The sequence below is a fragment of the Tenrec ecaudatus genome, chromosome X (genome assembly GCF_050624435.1).
Source record: "Tenrec ecaudatus isolate mTenEca1 chromosome X, mTenEca1.hap1, whole genome shotgun sequence".
Lineage (NCBI taxonomy): Eukaryota > Metazoa > Chordata > Mammalia > Afrosoricida > Tenrecidae > Tenrec > Tenrec ecaudatus.
In genome coordinates, this window is record NC_134548.1 from 137,164,657 (window position 1) to 137,182,506 (window position 17,850).

Here is a 17,850-nt window from a genome sequence, read left to right on the forward strand (position 1 = left end):
GTTTGTGAATAGGGAACAATAACTTCAATCTCAGTTTACTAATCTGGTTGTACAAATGATCTATTTTCTACTGTAGATGCTAATTTCTAGCTAGCACATATTTGAATGGTATGATGAGTGGCTAAATAACTGTCTTCCTAATGTGTGGAAACTTACATTGTACGGAGTAAACTAGAGGGTCATCGAAAATAGGAATACCCTCGACAAAGCAGCTTCACATAAAGGGCTCAACGTGAACACTGCTGAGGTTGATGCAGGAACACACAGTGTTTTGTTCTGTTACACAGAACAAGTACATGGGACCTAATAACAGCACAACAACATACACTGCATGTTCCATTTGAACAAAACTGCTCTCTCCAATGGCATATAGAAGTATGCTGTCACTATGTGGACAGAAAAAAAGGGGCCCGGCGTGTACACAGTAATCATTTTAAACGGCCTACTAAATTCCTGGAAATTTCGAAAATGTGATGCATTATATGTGATAAATGCCTAAGAGTCAGGTGAAAATCATTTGAATATTGGCATTTTCACTAAAGGGTAAACCTAATAATGTTTTAAAAACATATGGCCCTTGTACAGTCAAGGAAGGTTTCCGTAGCAACAATAATTATATGAGCCCCTTAGAACCTCCTTCTCTAATTATCTGTTTTATTAGTAGATGCATATCACCATCCATTAGGGAACACTTAGCAACTTAATGAGACATTGTTATAATGAAGATATATATGCCCACGTGTGTGTGTGTGTCACCATAGACAGAGGTAAGTTCTCAGACAAAATGGTCTATCAGTGTGTAAGATGCCTTTATGAGGAAAACACAGCTATTTAGAATTAACATTTTCTCACCAGTGTCAAATAAGAGTGAATGGAGGTTATGGACTGAAAACATGAACTATTCATAATAAATATCAACAAAACAATGTATGGGATCAGGTATCATAGGTCTTAGTGTGCAAAGGAGCCTCATTGACCACTTGGCTGCTCTTCTACCATAGCACAAATGAGGCAGCAGAGACTCAAAGGCAGAGGAGACAAACGAGGCAGCAGAGACTCAAAGATGTTAAGTGACTTATTCAAGGTCATTGTGCTGTGAATACGTGCACACCCACATACACAGTCATCTCGCTGATGGTCAAGGATGTCCTAGGATAGCCTGTAAACAAACCTTCCTCGATCACAGCCATTGCCTTCTGGCATCTATAGGTTTGTTTTTGTAAGAACAAACCTCCTTGGGACGGGGTATACCACAGTGAGCGTGCGTTGTTTGCTTTCTGTTTTGTAGCAGCAAGTAGTATGTTCAGAAACACCACAGGGCCTAATGAATGCTCTCTTTCTCTAATGGATTAATCCAGGTCTAAGCCACAGTATGATAAGATGGGTTGGGGGTAGTGCGGGTGGGGGGGGGCTGGAGAGTGGCAGAAGGGCGAGTCCTCCTTCTGTCTATGTGAGTGTGTAACTTCTATAAATTCCGCTATGACTCCGAGGGAATTTCATTGAGAGGGGTTCAAAACTCTGAACTCTGGTTTGTTTGTTTGGGTTTTTTTTTTTTTTTTTTTTTTGCTTCCTCAAAGTCTTTATGACCAGGAGGAGCCAGAGTTTACAGAAAGCAAATAGAGTAGACAGGTTTCACCAGGCTGAACTTGGAGGCTAAGGTCATTGCCCTCAGTGCAGCTACAGGTATGACCGCGTGTTCCTTGCAGGGAGTGAGGGTTTAAGGGAACACGATTTGACCTGTGCTATATCCAAATCCAAACCGTGTTATAACGAGCTTCTATTGTATTCCTCTTGCGGTATTTTTAAAGACTAATGAGTTAACCTTTGTGAAGTGCTGTGAGACATGGAGGTCAAAGAATCCTATAGCAAGCATCAGTTCAGTGCTGCGAACAATACCTAATGCACCCAACAAAAACATAGAAATCATCAGTACGCCATTTGCTGTACTCCCCCTTGGCGTGAGAGCAGCGCAGTTAACATGCTCACAGCCAAGAAGCTTCGTGTGCTTCGAGGAAGAAAATGCTCAATGGCAAAAGAGCATATCCACCTTTGAAATGACACTATCCATTATATGAATCAGATGTTATATTGCTTCCTGTACTGAGTGCACTCAAAAGTCTGCGCAGTGAGATCCTCTCAATAGTGAAATGTGCTCCGTGGGATCAACTGTTCTGGTGCTTAAGAATCTAACAAAGAATATTGCTTCCATGACACTGGAGATTTGGAAGGCATTTCCTGCCTTTTTTTCTTTTCATTTAGTAGTTTTCTTAGGAAGACTTGTGCCTGAGGCACCGCTGAGTTTGGGGGTCCTATCTCTTCATCATCTTGCTTCTGTGAGCAGGAGCCACTGCTAGTGTTCTTTCTCTTGGGCCCAGAGGGGAGGGATGTTGTTTGGGTCCAGCTGCTATGGACAAAAGGCTCTCATTCATGTACTGAGTATTTGATAGCCTTCATCTCCTAGGACCGTCTCTAACGTTTCCTAAAGTCGTCCCCTGATTCATGTCACCTTGAGTTGTCAGTGGTGTGAAGTGGGGGTGTGGATTGCACAGAACACTAGCTATGGAATAAAATCAGCAGGCCTGGTGATCTTGGGCACATTATTTATTTAACCTCTGACCCTCAGTTGGTTCATCTTCCCCAAACTCACAGGAGTGTATTTCTTGTTCATGATTATTGCCTGTGTCTCACAGGCAGACAGGGAAGCCCTGCTCATATAGAAACCTCTGTTATCCTCAGGAGTCCTACAGAGTGCCTCACCCAATTGTCCATGGGATCATTCATCCAGTTTCCTCAAATGGTAAGCATGGATGCAGTGGCCACTCCTTCCACCTCGTCCATCTAGAGAGCCACCCAGGGCTACTTCTCATCCTCCTTTGGATCTTTCTTTTGCCTCCATCTGCACCGAAATTCCTTGCCTTCGGACATGTCTTGCCTGCAGTCTCCACACAGCGCTCAGAGCTATCTTTCTAAAATGCAAACACGGCCTTGGCTCTTCCCTCTGTGGAGCCTTTCAACAGGGTTCCCTTTCCCTGAGGATCCAGTCGGATTGGGTGGACATGGTAAATAGGCTCTTGATGATCTGCCAAATCTTTGGGGATCACTTCTCAGGTCTCCAGGCAACATTAGATGCCTCTTGCACATAGTTCTCTTTGGTCTCCTTTTTAGCCCAGAGTGCAAAATATTTTATATCTTTGGTTAGATTTGTCTCTGCACCTAGAGATATTGTGTTGACAGAGACAGAGTAGAGGGTCAATAAGGCAGGCAGAGGCCTAGTTAGGGACTCAAGGAGTGGTTAGACCACCATGTGTTAGAGTGCCCTGGGATGCCAAGGCCACCACAGTTCATGAACAGTTGAACTAGAGTGTCTCTAATACCACCTCCAGTCTGACAGTCTATGAGATTCCCATTTTTTCCTCATTATCTGATTGGTTTGGATGGGTATGCTTGGCTTGGGATGAGAGATGGTGAGGTGGGATTAAGCTGCCTCATTTGCTCAATTGGGAAGAAGGGAGGATGTTAGAGGTATGTTAAGATTAGTCATGCCTCCCCTTCTGGGTCAGGGGCATGCCTTGTGTGAGGAGGCAGGGCGAAAAGAGGGAAGGGCACCTTTCAGTATTCTGAATGTAAGATCACTGCACTGGAAATACAAATAATTGAAGGTGTGTAACTGATGGGGAACATTATCCAATTCTGAGTTACCTGTGAGGGCACAGGGGGGATGGATGTGCATGGCTGGAGGAAGCAGTCCTCTCAGACATGTGCACCCTTCAATCAAGGAATATTTTGTAAGCCATATATAAAGAGGTGAGTCATTGACTCAATGTCAAGAAGCCTGTAAAGGTCAATGTTGGTTTTTTCAAGGGGTTAAACTTTCTGGCTGTCACTTTCCCCATGCTTTCTGGATGATCACATGCATTACTGCAGTCTGTACTGTGTTCCAAATATGTATCTTCCATTCAGGAATCTCCATGATCATGATTATCGACTCCTCTCCACACATATCCACTGGGATCATCTGCAGACACCTTTAACCCAGCACATCTGCAGCTGAGTTCATCCTGTCTTGGAACTCTGCCTCAAACGTGTTTTTCTGTCTGCTTTAGCTCCATTGGCCTATGGTACTTCCTTTCACCCACCCACCTAAAATAGTCATCCCTGGCGCGGTTTTCCTCGCTCTCCCATTTCCCGTGGGAACTCCTCTCCAGTCAACCACCGCTTCAGCGCTCTCACTAGCGCCCTTTGAGTTCAGTCCCTGATTACCATTGAACTCCAGACTTCTCAGGTGATCAAGCACTTAGATCATCATCTCCAATTGGTCCTCTCAGTTGCTGTCTGAGTGGCCTAGCTAAAATGCATTTCATTTCAAATTACTCCGTGGCTTGCTATGGTGTTAAGAGGAACTACAGACTCCTGCTTATGGGACATAAACAATACTTTACATGTTCAGACCCCTGCCTGCCTCTCCAATTGCATCTTCTTCTACACTCCAAGGTTTCAGCTGCACTCAATGACTTGAAAGTCACCAAATGTATCCTGTAGATTGACATCTCTATTTCTTTGTGAAAGCTACTCCTTCCACCTGGAATGCCCACCCCTTCCCCCAGCTTGTCCACCTGATAGACATGTAATCATTTTTCTGGTGTCAAGGCAAATGTTCAGACTTGCCTGATAATGCAAACCTGACCTGATCATGCCCTTCGTTGTACTCTTTGGCACACGGCCTCGGACACAGTCTAACAATGATGCTTTTTCAATAAATGGTGAGTGAGATGATGGGATAGTACGGACCAGTACAGGACATTATTTAATGCATTGACTGTGAAACTAGAACATTGCGGTCCACGTCCTTGTTTGGACATTTGTTAACTCAGTAACCTTAGGCAAGTTATCTAGCCTTAGAAGTCTCATTTGTAAAATGCGCATACTCATTGTGCTTACCTCATCGGGTTGTTATGAGGATTAAATGAATTAACATATGTATAACAGCTAGAGTAGTACGTAATACATATAGCTATTACATTCATGCTATAATAATAATACTGATGTTAATACCACCTGTAATATCAAGTTGAAACATACAGATGAATGGAAGGTGTTTAATAAAGAAAAGCAATCAGGTGAGGTCTCTACCATACATTCTCATAATACCCAGGTTTGTAGCCCTTATCGATGTATCTTCCCCACTAGACTGCAAACACGATTCATAGAAGGACCACGCCTTGTTCACTACTATATCCCCAGCACCAAACACTGTACCAAGCGTATGACAGACATCCATATTGGCTAGCTGTATCAATGAATGATTAATAAGATTTGTATTTTAGGTATTCATGGATGGCCTTTAGCCTTTTGACCACGTTCGTTCAGACATCATGAAATACAAGCCTCTCTCTCATTCTATTTCCATGAACGGCAACACACTTTCTTACCACAAAGTGCTAGGTTAGAACCAGCTCTTTTGCCACAGGGCTTTGTCTCTTTCCTTACTCTAGAGCAGTGGTTCTCAACCTTCCTACTGCCACGACCCTTTAGGACACTTCCTCATGTTGTGGTGACCCCTCAACCATAATAGTGTTTTCGTTGCTACTTCATAACTGTAATTTTGCTACTGGTATGAATTGGGCATTCTCAGCAAAAGTCAGAGGGAGAGTCCACGAAAGGGTTAAATAAAACAAAACCCCAACCAGTTTCTGCTAGTTGATTCTAATGTACAGCAAGTCCATGTGTGTCAGACTAGAACTATGCTATCTCGTAGATAGGGATTATGTCGACCAGACACTCCTGACTAGGGGTGGAGTCAAGCCTATCAATCAGTGGTTGCTTTATGACACCTCCTTCGGGCTGTGGCCTTTTGTATAATAGTGAGGGACTCTGGGAATAGTTTCATTTTCTATCACTTCTCCTTACTCTTCACTAGGACTCCAGAGGGATTCCATGTCTGCTTCCAAGGGTGGCCCTTTGTGGGTCAGCTGACCCTGAGAGCTGCCAGCACCCTGCTATGCTTCCACTGACCTTTGGATCCACATGACCCTCCACCCAATGGCTTGTGATCTTCTGCTTTCTGGTTCACCATTCTGCGTCCCCAGCTTGTGGCTATGTCCGTCTGAAAAGGGACTATGGACTAGTATGAGAATTATGGACTCGAGTTGAGCTGCCTTCTTAATATATAATTTCTTCTTGATGAAAAGCTCTTTTTTAATATAGATATGCATGATTTTGAATTTGTTTCTCTAGACAACCCGGCCTAGGGTTTTCAAGGTTGTGACCTTTGGGGAGGAAGAGTCTCAGGCTTTTCTTCTGAGGCCCTCTGGGCAACTTTTCAATTAGTATTTGAATGCTTAACCATCTATGCCACCCATTTACCCTTTATGAATTCCACTTGTAGGAGTTACCATTCAAGAGCACCTTGTCTCAGAGTTAAAAAATGAGTATAAACGCCCTGTTGTTTCTGATGCTTATCACTCAATCAAAGAAACAAGTCAGATACAGAAACAGCTACACCCCACAGGACTTTGTAGTACTAGCGATGAGCACAGTAGGATTTCAGAGGGTCTCTGACAATGGGGTCAAGAAAAAACTGATGGTAAAATTATACTTGGTCGCGGAGTATGGGTTGAATTTTCACAGGCGGGAAGGCAAAACCATTCCACACTGCGGGACGGGCATGGAGACAAGAGTGTAAAGCTGATGTATTGAAGGGTGAAGTGAGCACGCTGATTACTTTGGTGGAAGGAAGGATTTGCGGAGGGAGTGTAAGTGGAGGGTAAAGCTGGGGATCGAGGTGTTGAATAGTTTGTGATGGGCTTTTCATAAAAGACTAAGAAACAGGATGTGTCTCTAGAGAGAATAAGAACTCTACACGTGTTTCAGGCTAAGGAAATGGGATAAAGAAAATAGCGTTCTGGGAACAGTAATTGAGGGACTATATAAAAAGGACTAGCATTCCTGGGCTAAGATGCTCAGTGATGGTTGGGGTGATGAGACTCCCCATGGAGATAGCTGGCTGATGATGGGAATTGGGGGGCTACCGGGGTCTGTGAGCGATACACACTTAAAAGAATCTGCATAGAACAGAGAGGGGGGCACATGGGAATGGATAAAACAACTGCACTGGAAGAGAGAATGAGGACAGAGCTTTGAGTACAGACCTGTGACAGTGAAAGATTAAATTTATAAATGCCAACACAGTATAAGAACCGACTCTAAAATACCCGGAAACTCCTTATGGTCATTGAAAGGCACGTAGATCACACCCCAAGAAGCATCACGTGAAGGGAAGGACCAATTAAAACTTGGGAATGGGGAAGGGAAGGAGGACAAGATGTCGCCATTGTACCTGTGGAGCAGTCAGATCCTGTCCACTTGGGGTCGCAGCTGCACACTCCAGTGTCCAGAAGAAAAGTCCCGTGTCCTGAGCACTGTTCTTGACATATAGGAAGTGGTGTTTCACAGTTGACTCCTCCCCAGCCAGTGGAACAGTGACATTCTCCTTTCACACAGATGCCATGGCTGGAACACATTGGGTCCAAGCAGTCCTCTGAAGGTCCAAGAAGAGGGAGAGAGGGAGTGGAAGGTTAAAGAGAATAGCTATGGCCAACATACCCGAAGATCATGAAATGAAGATACATTACTTTCCTCATGCCATACCACCAATGGTGCTTTAATTGGGCAATGAAATGACTCGCGCAAACCTTATATTCAAACCAGAAGATTATTAATACTTAGAAATATGGTGGGGTATCATAAAGGTGGCAACCTAAATTTAGAAGATGAAGGAGACCACACATGTGCTGTGTGAAACTGTAAAAAACGTTGCAGTACCTGTGCAGAAATGAGGGCAGGCAGCAGTGCGGGTCTTCAGTAGAAAGTCCTGGGCTTTGAAACACACTTGCCCATGGACACACACACACACACACACACACACACACACCTTAAGGATTTTTGTTAAGTCATTCTTTATCCATCCTGAAATTAGAATCATAGCTCCTTGAAAAGATTTTTACTTGAGGGGAGAAAGAGGAGAGAGGGTATGTGTGTGTGTGTGTGTGTGTGTGTGTGTGTGTGTGTGTGTGTGTGTAGAGAGAGAGAGAGAGAGAGAGAGAGAGAGAGAGAGAGAGAGAGAGAGAGAGAGAAGAGACAGAGTCGTTTGGATTATTGAAGTGGTTGCAGTTTCATGAATTCATAAAATTTCAATCTATTTATTGTAACTTCTTGTTTATATCCGGAGAAGCACTGAAAGGCAACATTTAAACCCTTAAAGTAAGGTTCTTTTCTTCCTGGCTTCTCCTTTGAGGATGACCCTGGGACATAACTTTTATGTCTTAGACTCTAAGAGGTCTTCAAACATTTTAAATAGGGAGATAGTTCACTGTCCCTCAAGCCTGTTGGAGGGCTGGATTTTAGTTAAAAACAAAAAACAAACTACGAACAAATTCCTATGCACACTGCACATATATTATTTTGAAGTAAATAACAAATGGGGCAAAAACACCCGGTGGGTGGGATAAATGTCCTCGGCGGGCCGCATGGGGCCCATGGGCTGTAGTTTGCGGATGCCTGCAGAGTATTGCAGAGCCACATTCCACTTGTCTCTGACTGTGAGAGTCTGGACAATTTTGGACACGTTCTAACATATATAAACTAGGTATGGCTGCGTTGGGAAAACATTGCTTTGAGCTTTGAACAGAGTGAACATTCCATGAGAAATGGAAAGGTTGATTTCTGAATTTCTATTCTACCCATAAAGGGGTCCTGCTGGGGAAATGGTTAAGTAATTGGCTAACAACCCCACTAGCAGCTTCATAGGAGAAACATCTAGTGACAGGCTCTTCTGAGTATGAAAGACACCCACAACCAATGGGACACCTCTAGCTTGTCACATGGAGGCATTGTGAGTTTCTGTCAACTCGATGGCTCCTACCAACAGCCTTCCTAAACAAATATGTTAAGACTAAATAACTCACTATACTGAGAAAGTGTGTTTTGAATTACTTCTCCAGCGACAGAAACGGGGTGGATACGCCTTTTTGTATATACACACTTGTCTAGTTTTAGGGTTTGGCTGTGGGCATGGAACAGAGTGAGTCTCATTGAACACTATAATAATTAATATCATTGCCATTGTACTTAGCTGACGATCTCAGGTTGATTAGTAGCATGCTTTCAAACATGACATAAACAGCAAATAGGATCTCTGGTAGAGTTGTCAGTGGTTATGAACTAGGCTGCTAACTGAAAGGTCGACAGTTTGAACCCACCAGCAGCTCTACCAGAAAAAAATGTGGATGTATACTTTCATACAGATTACAGGCTTGGAAACCTTATGGGCAGATTGTACTCTGTCCTATAAGTTTGCTCTGATTTGGACTTGGCTTGACAGCAATGGTTTTGGTTCAAGTTTTGTTGAATCAGCAAGCACATACTAGTGGTTCAGCTAATTTGAGTCATTATTTGAGGGAGAGGAAAAGTCAGAAGGGAATAATTTTTTAAGGAGGCCATTTGCTGTGCTAAGCTCCAGTAATCATTTTCATACAAAAACACAACATCTAATTGAAGAGACCTTACTTTATTAAGGAATCCGTTTCAATGAAGGGGTAAACTAAGAAAAACAAAACAATTCTCAAAGTCAAATGTCTAAAGTTGCCAGGCAGCTCGCATAAATGCCTGCAATGGCATAAGAAAATAGCATATGTTGGAAGTCACCTGAGGGAAAGTGTCCCGTTTAAAAGGAACTGCTGTTACTTGGCTCCCATTGATTGCAGCAATGAGGGAAGATGTGCCCTCAGCTACCAGAGTCTCTAGTGGTTCAAGAAAGAGTTTTTTTTAATATGGCCCTTCTCCATTGTTAAACTTGGGCAAGTAAGTTCCATTCCAACAGAAAGACTCGAACAAAATCCATCAATAGGTCCACTGCTTTTTCGATTGTGCTTTCTTTCTATTGTATTTGGTGTGCCTTTCTTCCTTGTGATCTTAGCTTGTCTCGAAAATTCTTTCGTGAAGCCCAAGAAGGCAAAATGTAAGCGTTCTACGTTCCAACTCCTCACAAAACCTAAATGAGAAGGTTCTAAATTAATCAGGTTACATGGTTTCCATGGTGGATTGTGGGTGCTGGATTGGCCACCGTGCATGTGCCCATTTTACAGCACCTGAATGGACGACTTAAGTGTGGTGATTGCCGTTGGAGCACCACAAAACCTATTCGCCAAATAGCCCAGGACCTTCAGTGTCATGGTCACAACCCAAATTCTCCTACTGCTGAAGGGAGAAGGAAAGTTGAAACATTGCTTGTTCACGGAGTGGAATGAGATTAAACCCTTTAGAATGCTGTGTAATAGTCTTAATGAGCCATCTTTAAAAAGCAATTATAGTGCATTTTCAGCAGCCTCTTTCCTGAACAACAGTGGTGATGAGAGTAGCTCCCATGATGATGGTTTAATATTATTTCAGAAATAAGTCTTGTTTGAGAAATGTGGCGTGAAAATGTCTGATTACAAGTAAACTTATTTTCCATTGTGTCTCTTTAAATGATAAAACTATTAACGTTTCAAAATATGGGCCTTGTTCTTGTTTTATTTTTTTATGGGGGGGCGGCAGGGGAAAAAGCCTCCTTTGGGGTGAGTTTTAATATCAAGGCATTGTCTTGAAACAAATTAATGATGAGTCTGCTTCCTGAGACACGGGGGTCAAGTTTCAGCATGAGGTATGTAAAATTAACTAACAGAAAGCAATAATAAGAATGGTCCTCACAAATCACTCCCAAAGAAAATGTTCACAAAGCAACTCCAAATGTGCATATATTATATTTTACATTATGTGCTTTGGAGATGTAGCGTAATGCACTATCTAATAATGCAAGTGTGTGAATTAACATCTAAAATCATCCATATGGATTTTTGCCAATTCTAAAACAGTGTCAGGAATGAAGGCAGGGAATGCCACTTCTCATTGGTGCAGCAAGTATCACGGGTGCAGGTGCATGTATGTTAGCGACTGTCAGATGAGACTTGAGGTTCCCTTAGCCACCTACCCCGCCAACTCCTCTTCCACCCGACTGCAAATCACTGCAGTGCTGAGGAGATGTTGAGCGTTTATGGTTTACAAAGATCACTTGCATTTCTACTAGAAGCATGGGATGAATGACATCTTGGACAATTGAGCGAGAGAAAGGCCTAAAGCAACAGATTAAAATGGAGCGCTGACCTTCTTCGCATATTTCTCCTTTGTATCCTGGCACACAGATACAGACTCCCATGATGCAGGTGCCGTGGCCAAAGCATGTTGGGTCAATGCATTGCTCTTCTGGGACGTCGCACTCGGGCCCCTTCCAGCCATTCCGGCAGACACAGTGTCCTTTCTCGTATTCTCCATTCCCACCACACAGCACAGGGCACGAATCTGAAGGTTGGCAAATGAACTTGTAATGTTCTCATAATGCTTTCAAACTCTCCAAAGAGCAATTCTCTATTGATCCTTGTCTAGTATTCCAGGCCAAAAAAATCCTGTACTATTCTGGGCTTATCCTTTATTAAATAGGAACGTGTTTGTGATTACAAGCATAGCTATTCTCCTCTTATGGGAGCGGGGTAAAGATAAATGATAAAAATATCCTCGAAGTGGAGAAATGACTTCAAGTATTAGCTTGTCATCCCACTATACACTTAAACAGTCATTGCCATTATGACAACGATGAGCCGAAGCTAAGAATTTTCCATCTGAGGGGTTTTCTTCCTTAAGTCGATGCACATTACTCCGAGGAAGCAATGTGTGAACTTTTCAAAACAAATTAACATGGGTAATTATTTATATTATACAACGTTATTGTTATACTGCTTGAAAACAGGTTTCTGCTATGGAGACGCTGTTTCCTGTAGCACGGCGCTCAGGCCCTCATTAGAAGACTTACTCTGTATTGTTGCACTTACTAATTTTTTTAATCAGAAACTTGCTTCCTTTCTGCCACTCACCTTCCTCCAAGATAAATCATGGTTCTGGGAACCTGGAAAATCCTGGGGAATTCATTGTAATTGTCTCTAAACAAAACATGGAGCGGCTGAGAAGCATGAGGTTCAAGTATTAAGAGAGAGGCATCATGAATGTAACACTCTGGGGAAGACACAGTGTAATTTACGGAGAGCTCTTCAAGAAGCAAACTAGGGGCTGGTCTAGGATCAAACTAGGGAACAGTAAAGTTGGCAAAATTAAGAGCCTGCTTCTCAGTCTCAACTTCCTAGGTGACTTGCCCTTTTGGTGAACACCTGCCCCGTCCAGTTTCCACTGATAAAAAGTCCCCGATTTCTCCTACTTTGAGCATAAGCCCATTAACAATCCATGTACGAAGGAACTTGAAGTATTACGTAGTGGCCAAGTCAGACAATCTAGGTGCAAACATGAGATGTGAAGCCATCCTAGGTGGGTGGGTGGAGTTACTTAACCCCTCTGAAGGGGTTTCCTGGCCCAGAAGGCTGAGATAATATGAGAGGGCTCCAGAAAGTTCATGGACAAATGGCATAGAATAATGGCATGTTTTCCCCATGAACTTTTGGAAGTTCCCCTCCGAGGAGAACTACCTCATATTAAATGATGACACACAAAGGGTTTAGGAGAAGGCCTAAACTTTGGGGTGACAGCAGGGAGTTTTGCTGCCATTGCTGCTGCTAATACCATGTGAGTCCCCAGAGGACATCTATTTCCTGAAGCCACTTGGAATGACAGAGCCACATTACCTCTTGCGCAGTCAGGCCCAAGGAATCCTGGGAAGCAATGACAATGCCCTGAGATACATTCTCCGTTTCCATTGCAATTGGTTGAACAGTCATCCATGATTTCTATTCAACAGAGAAAAAGAAGGGGGGGGGCATGAGCAAACCTCCAAGCTTTAGAGTCAAACTTTTTTTTTAAGTTGCAGGAATTCAGAGACTATGGCAACCATGCCCTCTTCTGTCTCTGGAGCATTTACTGCGTAAAATCAGATTCCAAAAGCTTCCGTAAGATGTCACCCAAAGCCCCAAATTATTAAATGCGTCCTGCTTTTGCTGACATGGCTATTCAAGAGTGGAACTAAGAACCGACCTCATCTCTTAAAGTGCATAAAAGGTCTAGATGAATTGTATTCTTATGAGACATGCCTGATAAAGCTAAAAATGTACTAGGATTATAGGACTTCTTTTGAAAGCACACAGGCTTAAAGATTCATCCCAGAAAACTAAGTCTACTATTTATTTTTCAAATTTGGGTTGTAGCAAATAAAGTTTCTTCTCCAGCAACTTGGAATAGTTAATCGACTACCTTGACAGCTTAAATATGATAATCACTATTTCATTTTCATTAATAAGTGACAATGGAAGGCTTTTAAAGTAAGTGTTCATATTAAATTCACCACCACTAAAAGCATTAGAACCTAAGTATTTTGTTGAGAAATGCTCTCTTGACTGTAAATGCTCTGCCACTAATTTCCTTTCAGACCATTCTTAGAGAAGAATAGGTTTCAGGGGGATTGGGAAGGTTTTGAACGTGCCCATAGGTAGTTCTGGTGACATAAAGATGTGCAGTGCAACAGAAGTTCGATAAATCTTGTGGTAAGTATCTTGACTGACATGGGATAGAGTTCTAACAATATCACACTATGAAAATGGCATTAAATTGGTTTGTGAATTAAAACTCCATTGGGTTCTGATGGCATAGAGAATTGAGTCTTGTTTGGAGGCAGTGGTGGTTCAGTGTAGAATTCTCATCATACAGAGGGGAGACCCAGGGTCGATGCCTGGCCAATGCCCCTTGTGACACATGTAGCCACCATTGGGGTTCCTGGGTTACTGTGATACTGAGCAGGTTTCAAGGGAACATCCAGACGAAGATGGACAGGGATAAGTCTTCGCAGTCTAATGCCAAACATCAGCCAACGAAAGCCCTATGGAGCCCAATGGCCCTTTCCACAACGCATCATGGTGGGATGACTTCAGACCAGAGACTGCTTTGTTCTCTTAGTAACAAGGTCACAATGAGTCTGGGGTGGATAGAAGGGCAGCTAACAACACATTTTACTCTTGCAGTTTGGTATCGTGTTCTCATAATGCCATTCTATAAATGTTCCATTCTTTGGCTCTCGTGAACTCTGAATTTCTATGATCTGGCCTATTAAAATCACACTTTCCTTAAGTTACTCAAGTTAAGTACCAAGTTTCCCTTTTTTTTCCAAACCAAATTATCTGCGTTAACCAAGTTTCATTTGGATGAGCTTTTCCAATCAGAAGGCTATTATAGGCAGCGGTCCTGGCAGCTGTCATTGAGTGATGAGGGAACAAGAGTTTATATGAGCACAGAGAAGGAGCATCTCTTCGAGTGTGGCTTAGGGGCTGCCTGAATCAACAGGACGAGCAGGGCGCTGTTCATACGTGGAAGCCTGGGCTTCCCTCCAGATCTACTGAATCTGTCTCTGGAAGGCTTACCTCGGCAAGCTACATTTCAGCAGGTATCACAAGGGACCCTGCAAGTGCTCCTTGAAATGTGAGAATCGGTGCCATAAGTAGCAAGCCTCCAGTTAAAACACTCCGGATCTAGACTGAGTTCTGGAATGGAACCAATGCAAAGCAAGAGGAAAGTAGTACCTCCTTCGTCTGGGGAATTCTTAGAAAACAAAGAACTCAGTGGCGGTAGCAGAGATTGTTCTTCTCAACCTAGCATGAACACATACCAAGGGCCCTTTAAAGGTTCAGGATGGCGTGTTCTCTGGACCTGGAGTTAGGAAACGGAGCTGAACTACACCTGAGCTGGCAAGAATGCCACATTTAGCAAAGAGATGAGCGTTTCTAACCCATTTGAACATTGGTTCTTTATGGAACACCATTAAAAATAAATAAAAGATCATCATAAAAGGCACCAAGCCTTCATTCTGGTTTCAGTAATTACTCTCAGTTACCTTGCCCTTGGTCACTCCCTACCAGTCCTCCCATCCCCTCCCTGCCACTGGGTTTGAACCACTCATTGTTCCATTGTCTCTGGGTTGGCCAACACCTCCTCCCTTCCCCTACCCCCAATACTCTCATGTCCCTCCGGGACCGTTGGTCTCGTTATTTTCTTCTCATATTGCTTGTCCAGCCTATCTTATCTAGGTGGACCTGCAGATATAGTAATATATGCATAAAAATGCAGATGGCTTTGACAGCACCCAAGTGGCATATAAGTACGTGGTGTTGACAGCAGCAACATGATACACTGACAAACAAAAAAGCTACTGAAATACAAAATTTAAAAGAAGAGAAAAACAAAGAAAAATGGGGAAACAGACCTATGTGCATATATTTATAGGTTCAGTAGTAGGGGAGCAGGTGGACATTAGGCTTCCTCGTGCACACTCCCTCAATACAATAGCTTCTTGCTCAGCTAAAAGGTTATTTCATGATACCCACCTTCCCGACATGATCGCTGAAGACAGAGGTGTGCATAAGCAAACGTGGTGAAGAAAGTTAATGGTGCCCGGCTATCAAAAGATATAGCATCTGGGGTCTTAAAAGCTTGAAGGCAAACAAGTGGCCATCTAGCTCCGAAGCAAAAAAGCCCACAGAGAAGAAGCACACAAGCCAAAGTGAACACGGGTGTTGAAGGGATCAGGTAGCAGACACCAAGGAACAAAAACCATCATTGTGTGATCATCTTCCCCACATAAACACTGAAGAAGAATGTGTGCATAAGTAAGTGTGGTGAAGAAGGCTGATGGTGCCCGGCTATCGAGAGATATAGCGTCTGGGGACTTAAAGGCTTGAATGTAAACAAGCGGGGATCCAGCCCAGAAGCAACAAAGCCCACATGGAAGCAGCACACCAACATGTGTGATCATGAAGGGCCGAGGGGACCAAGTTTCAAGCTCGAAAGAAGGGGGGAAAATCATATCGTGAATGAGGGGAGCACATGATCAGTAACCAATGCCCAACTGTAGACAACTGGACATCCCCAGCAGAGGGGGAGTGGGGAGGAGGTGAGTCACTCAGGGTTCAGTGTAGCAACAATGAAACTCAAAACCTTCCTCTAGTTCTTGAACGCTTCCTCCCCCACAGTTATCATGATCCCAATTCTACCTTGCGGACCAGGTAATACCAGAGGATGCACAGCGGTGCAGTAGGGATCTGGAAACACAGGGAATCTAGGACAGATGAACCCCACAGGACCAGAGGTGAGAGTGGCGACACCAGGAGGGAAGGGGGTGTAGAAAGGGGGAACCGATGTCGGGGATCTACATGTAACCTCCTCTCTGGCAGATGGGCAACAGGAAAGTGGGTGAGGGGAGATGCTGGACAGTGTAAGATAGGATAGAGTAATAATTTATAAGTTATTAAGGGTTCGTGACGGAGGGGGGAGTGAGGAGGGAGGGAGGAAGGAAATAAAAATGAGCTGATTCCAGGAACCCAAGTGAACGGCGAATTTTGAGAACAATGAAGACAACGAATGTATAAGGGTGCTTTACTTAATTAATGTATGTATGGATTGTGATAAGAGTTGTATGAGCCCCAATAAAATAATTTATTTTTTTAAAAAGCACCAAGATTACTTTTTCTTCATTCAGAAATGGCACAATTATTTCTTCTTTTTATTTTTTACGTATCAGGCTTACTTGTGTCAAGTAACAAGTAGCAATATTTAAATCTACATTTGGGTTTCTCCTGCTCTGATGGTTAATAGGAAGACATGGGGAAAGCTTTCAAAGGTAAATGTATGTGAATGTAATTTCATCCCTGATCTTATTGACAACTTTTAGGGAGTCACCTTCTGGGAATGTAGTTATTCTAGAAAAATATTGAATAAAGTTTGCTATCAAAATAAATAAAAATCCCTCCATCTTATTGACTTATCCAAGAGCTGTCTCTGGGCCCACGCTGCTGCACAGAGCTTATGACCCCAATGCAAATGAGACAAGAAGACAATATAAGAGTTTGGGAAGCTGCCACCTCCACTGGGTATCAAAGGGACATTGAGACAGCCTGGGGACTCCTGGGAGGAAGATGGCTGCAGCGGGAACACAAACAACTAGTGAGGGAAAAGAATGTGCTTTGCTATTTATGTTGGCCTCAGGTCAGCTTTGCCTTCTAGCTTTTCAATCTTACTTCAGCATCACTTCCTAGACTCCAGGTCATTCGAGTTGAGGCCGATTTTAAAGTTCTCTGTTGTAACCCCTTTTCCTGTGCTAGAGTCAAAAGCTCCTTGGTATCTGCATCTGTACGGATGATGGGCTTCTGCACCTGGGAGATGTTTTCCTCCTGGGAGAAGCCGAATGCAATGGCCACACTTTTGAAATGACTAGGGCCTACTAGGGCAGGGATTTGGGAATCAGATAAGTCTCCACGTTGTCACGTTGTCACATGCTGGCTGTGAGACCTTGCTAGATGACGTCCCCTTTACAAGCTTCCAAGTCCTTATTTGTAATCTGAGGATTGGTATGCCTGTGTATCAAGACTGTGATGAAAATGAAACAAGACAACTGAATATAAAATATTCAGTGCAGAGCCGGGGGCAGAGGGACTCTCCATAAATGGTCTACATGATCATGTAACAGAGCAGGCTATCTTAGATTAGGGAATATTGACAATTCTGCCTACATAACGAGAAAAATTGCATAGATATTAATACAAGTCAGGTCCTATAAATAACTCAATAAATGTTAGTCGTTAACACTGCCTTGATGCTTATTAGTAGTAGACCAAGTATAGTTAAATTTAATCAACCGATTCAAACATTATCTTGAAATAGATGGATGAGAAACACTTAGCACAGTTAAAAGTCACACACCCCTCACTTGGTTTAATCAAATACATCAGCCTCATCTAACTCTGATTAAGATCAACTATAAAGATTAAAAACAAT

The 17,850-nt window shown here is 43.0% G+C and overlaps 1 protein-coding gene across 3 annotated transcripts in view; it reads right to left on the reverse strand.

The window, feature by feature from the left end:
* Window positions 1-17,850, reverse strand: part of TENM1 (teneurin transmembrane protein 1) — a 697,668-nt gene that overhangs the window by 294,699 nt on the left and 385,119 nt on the right. For all 3 annotated transcript variants that reach the window (XM_075538255.1, XM_075538256.1, XM_075538254.1), the window contains exons 9-11: window positions 12,723-12,824; window positions 11,200-11,394; window positions 7,337-7,537 (exon numbers count right to left, since the gene is read on the reverse strand). In XM_075538255.1, coding sequence (XP_075394370.1) covers window positions 7,337-7,537; window positions 11,200-11,394; window positions 12,723-12,824 — 498 coding nt within the window. The remainder of the gene's footprint in view (window positions 1-7,336; window positions 7,538-11,199; window positions 11,395-12,722; window positions 12,825-17,850) is intronic.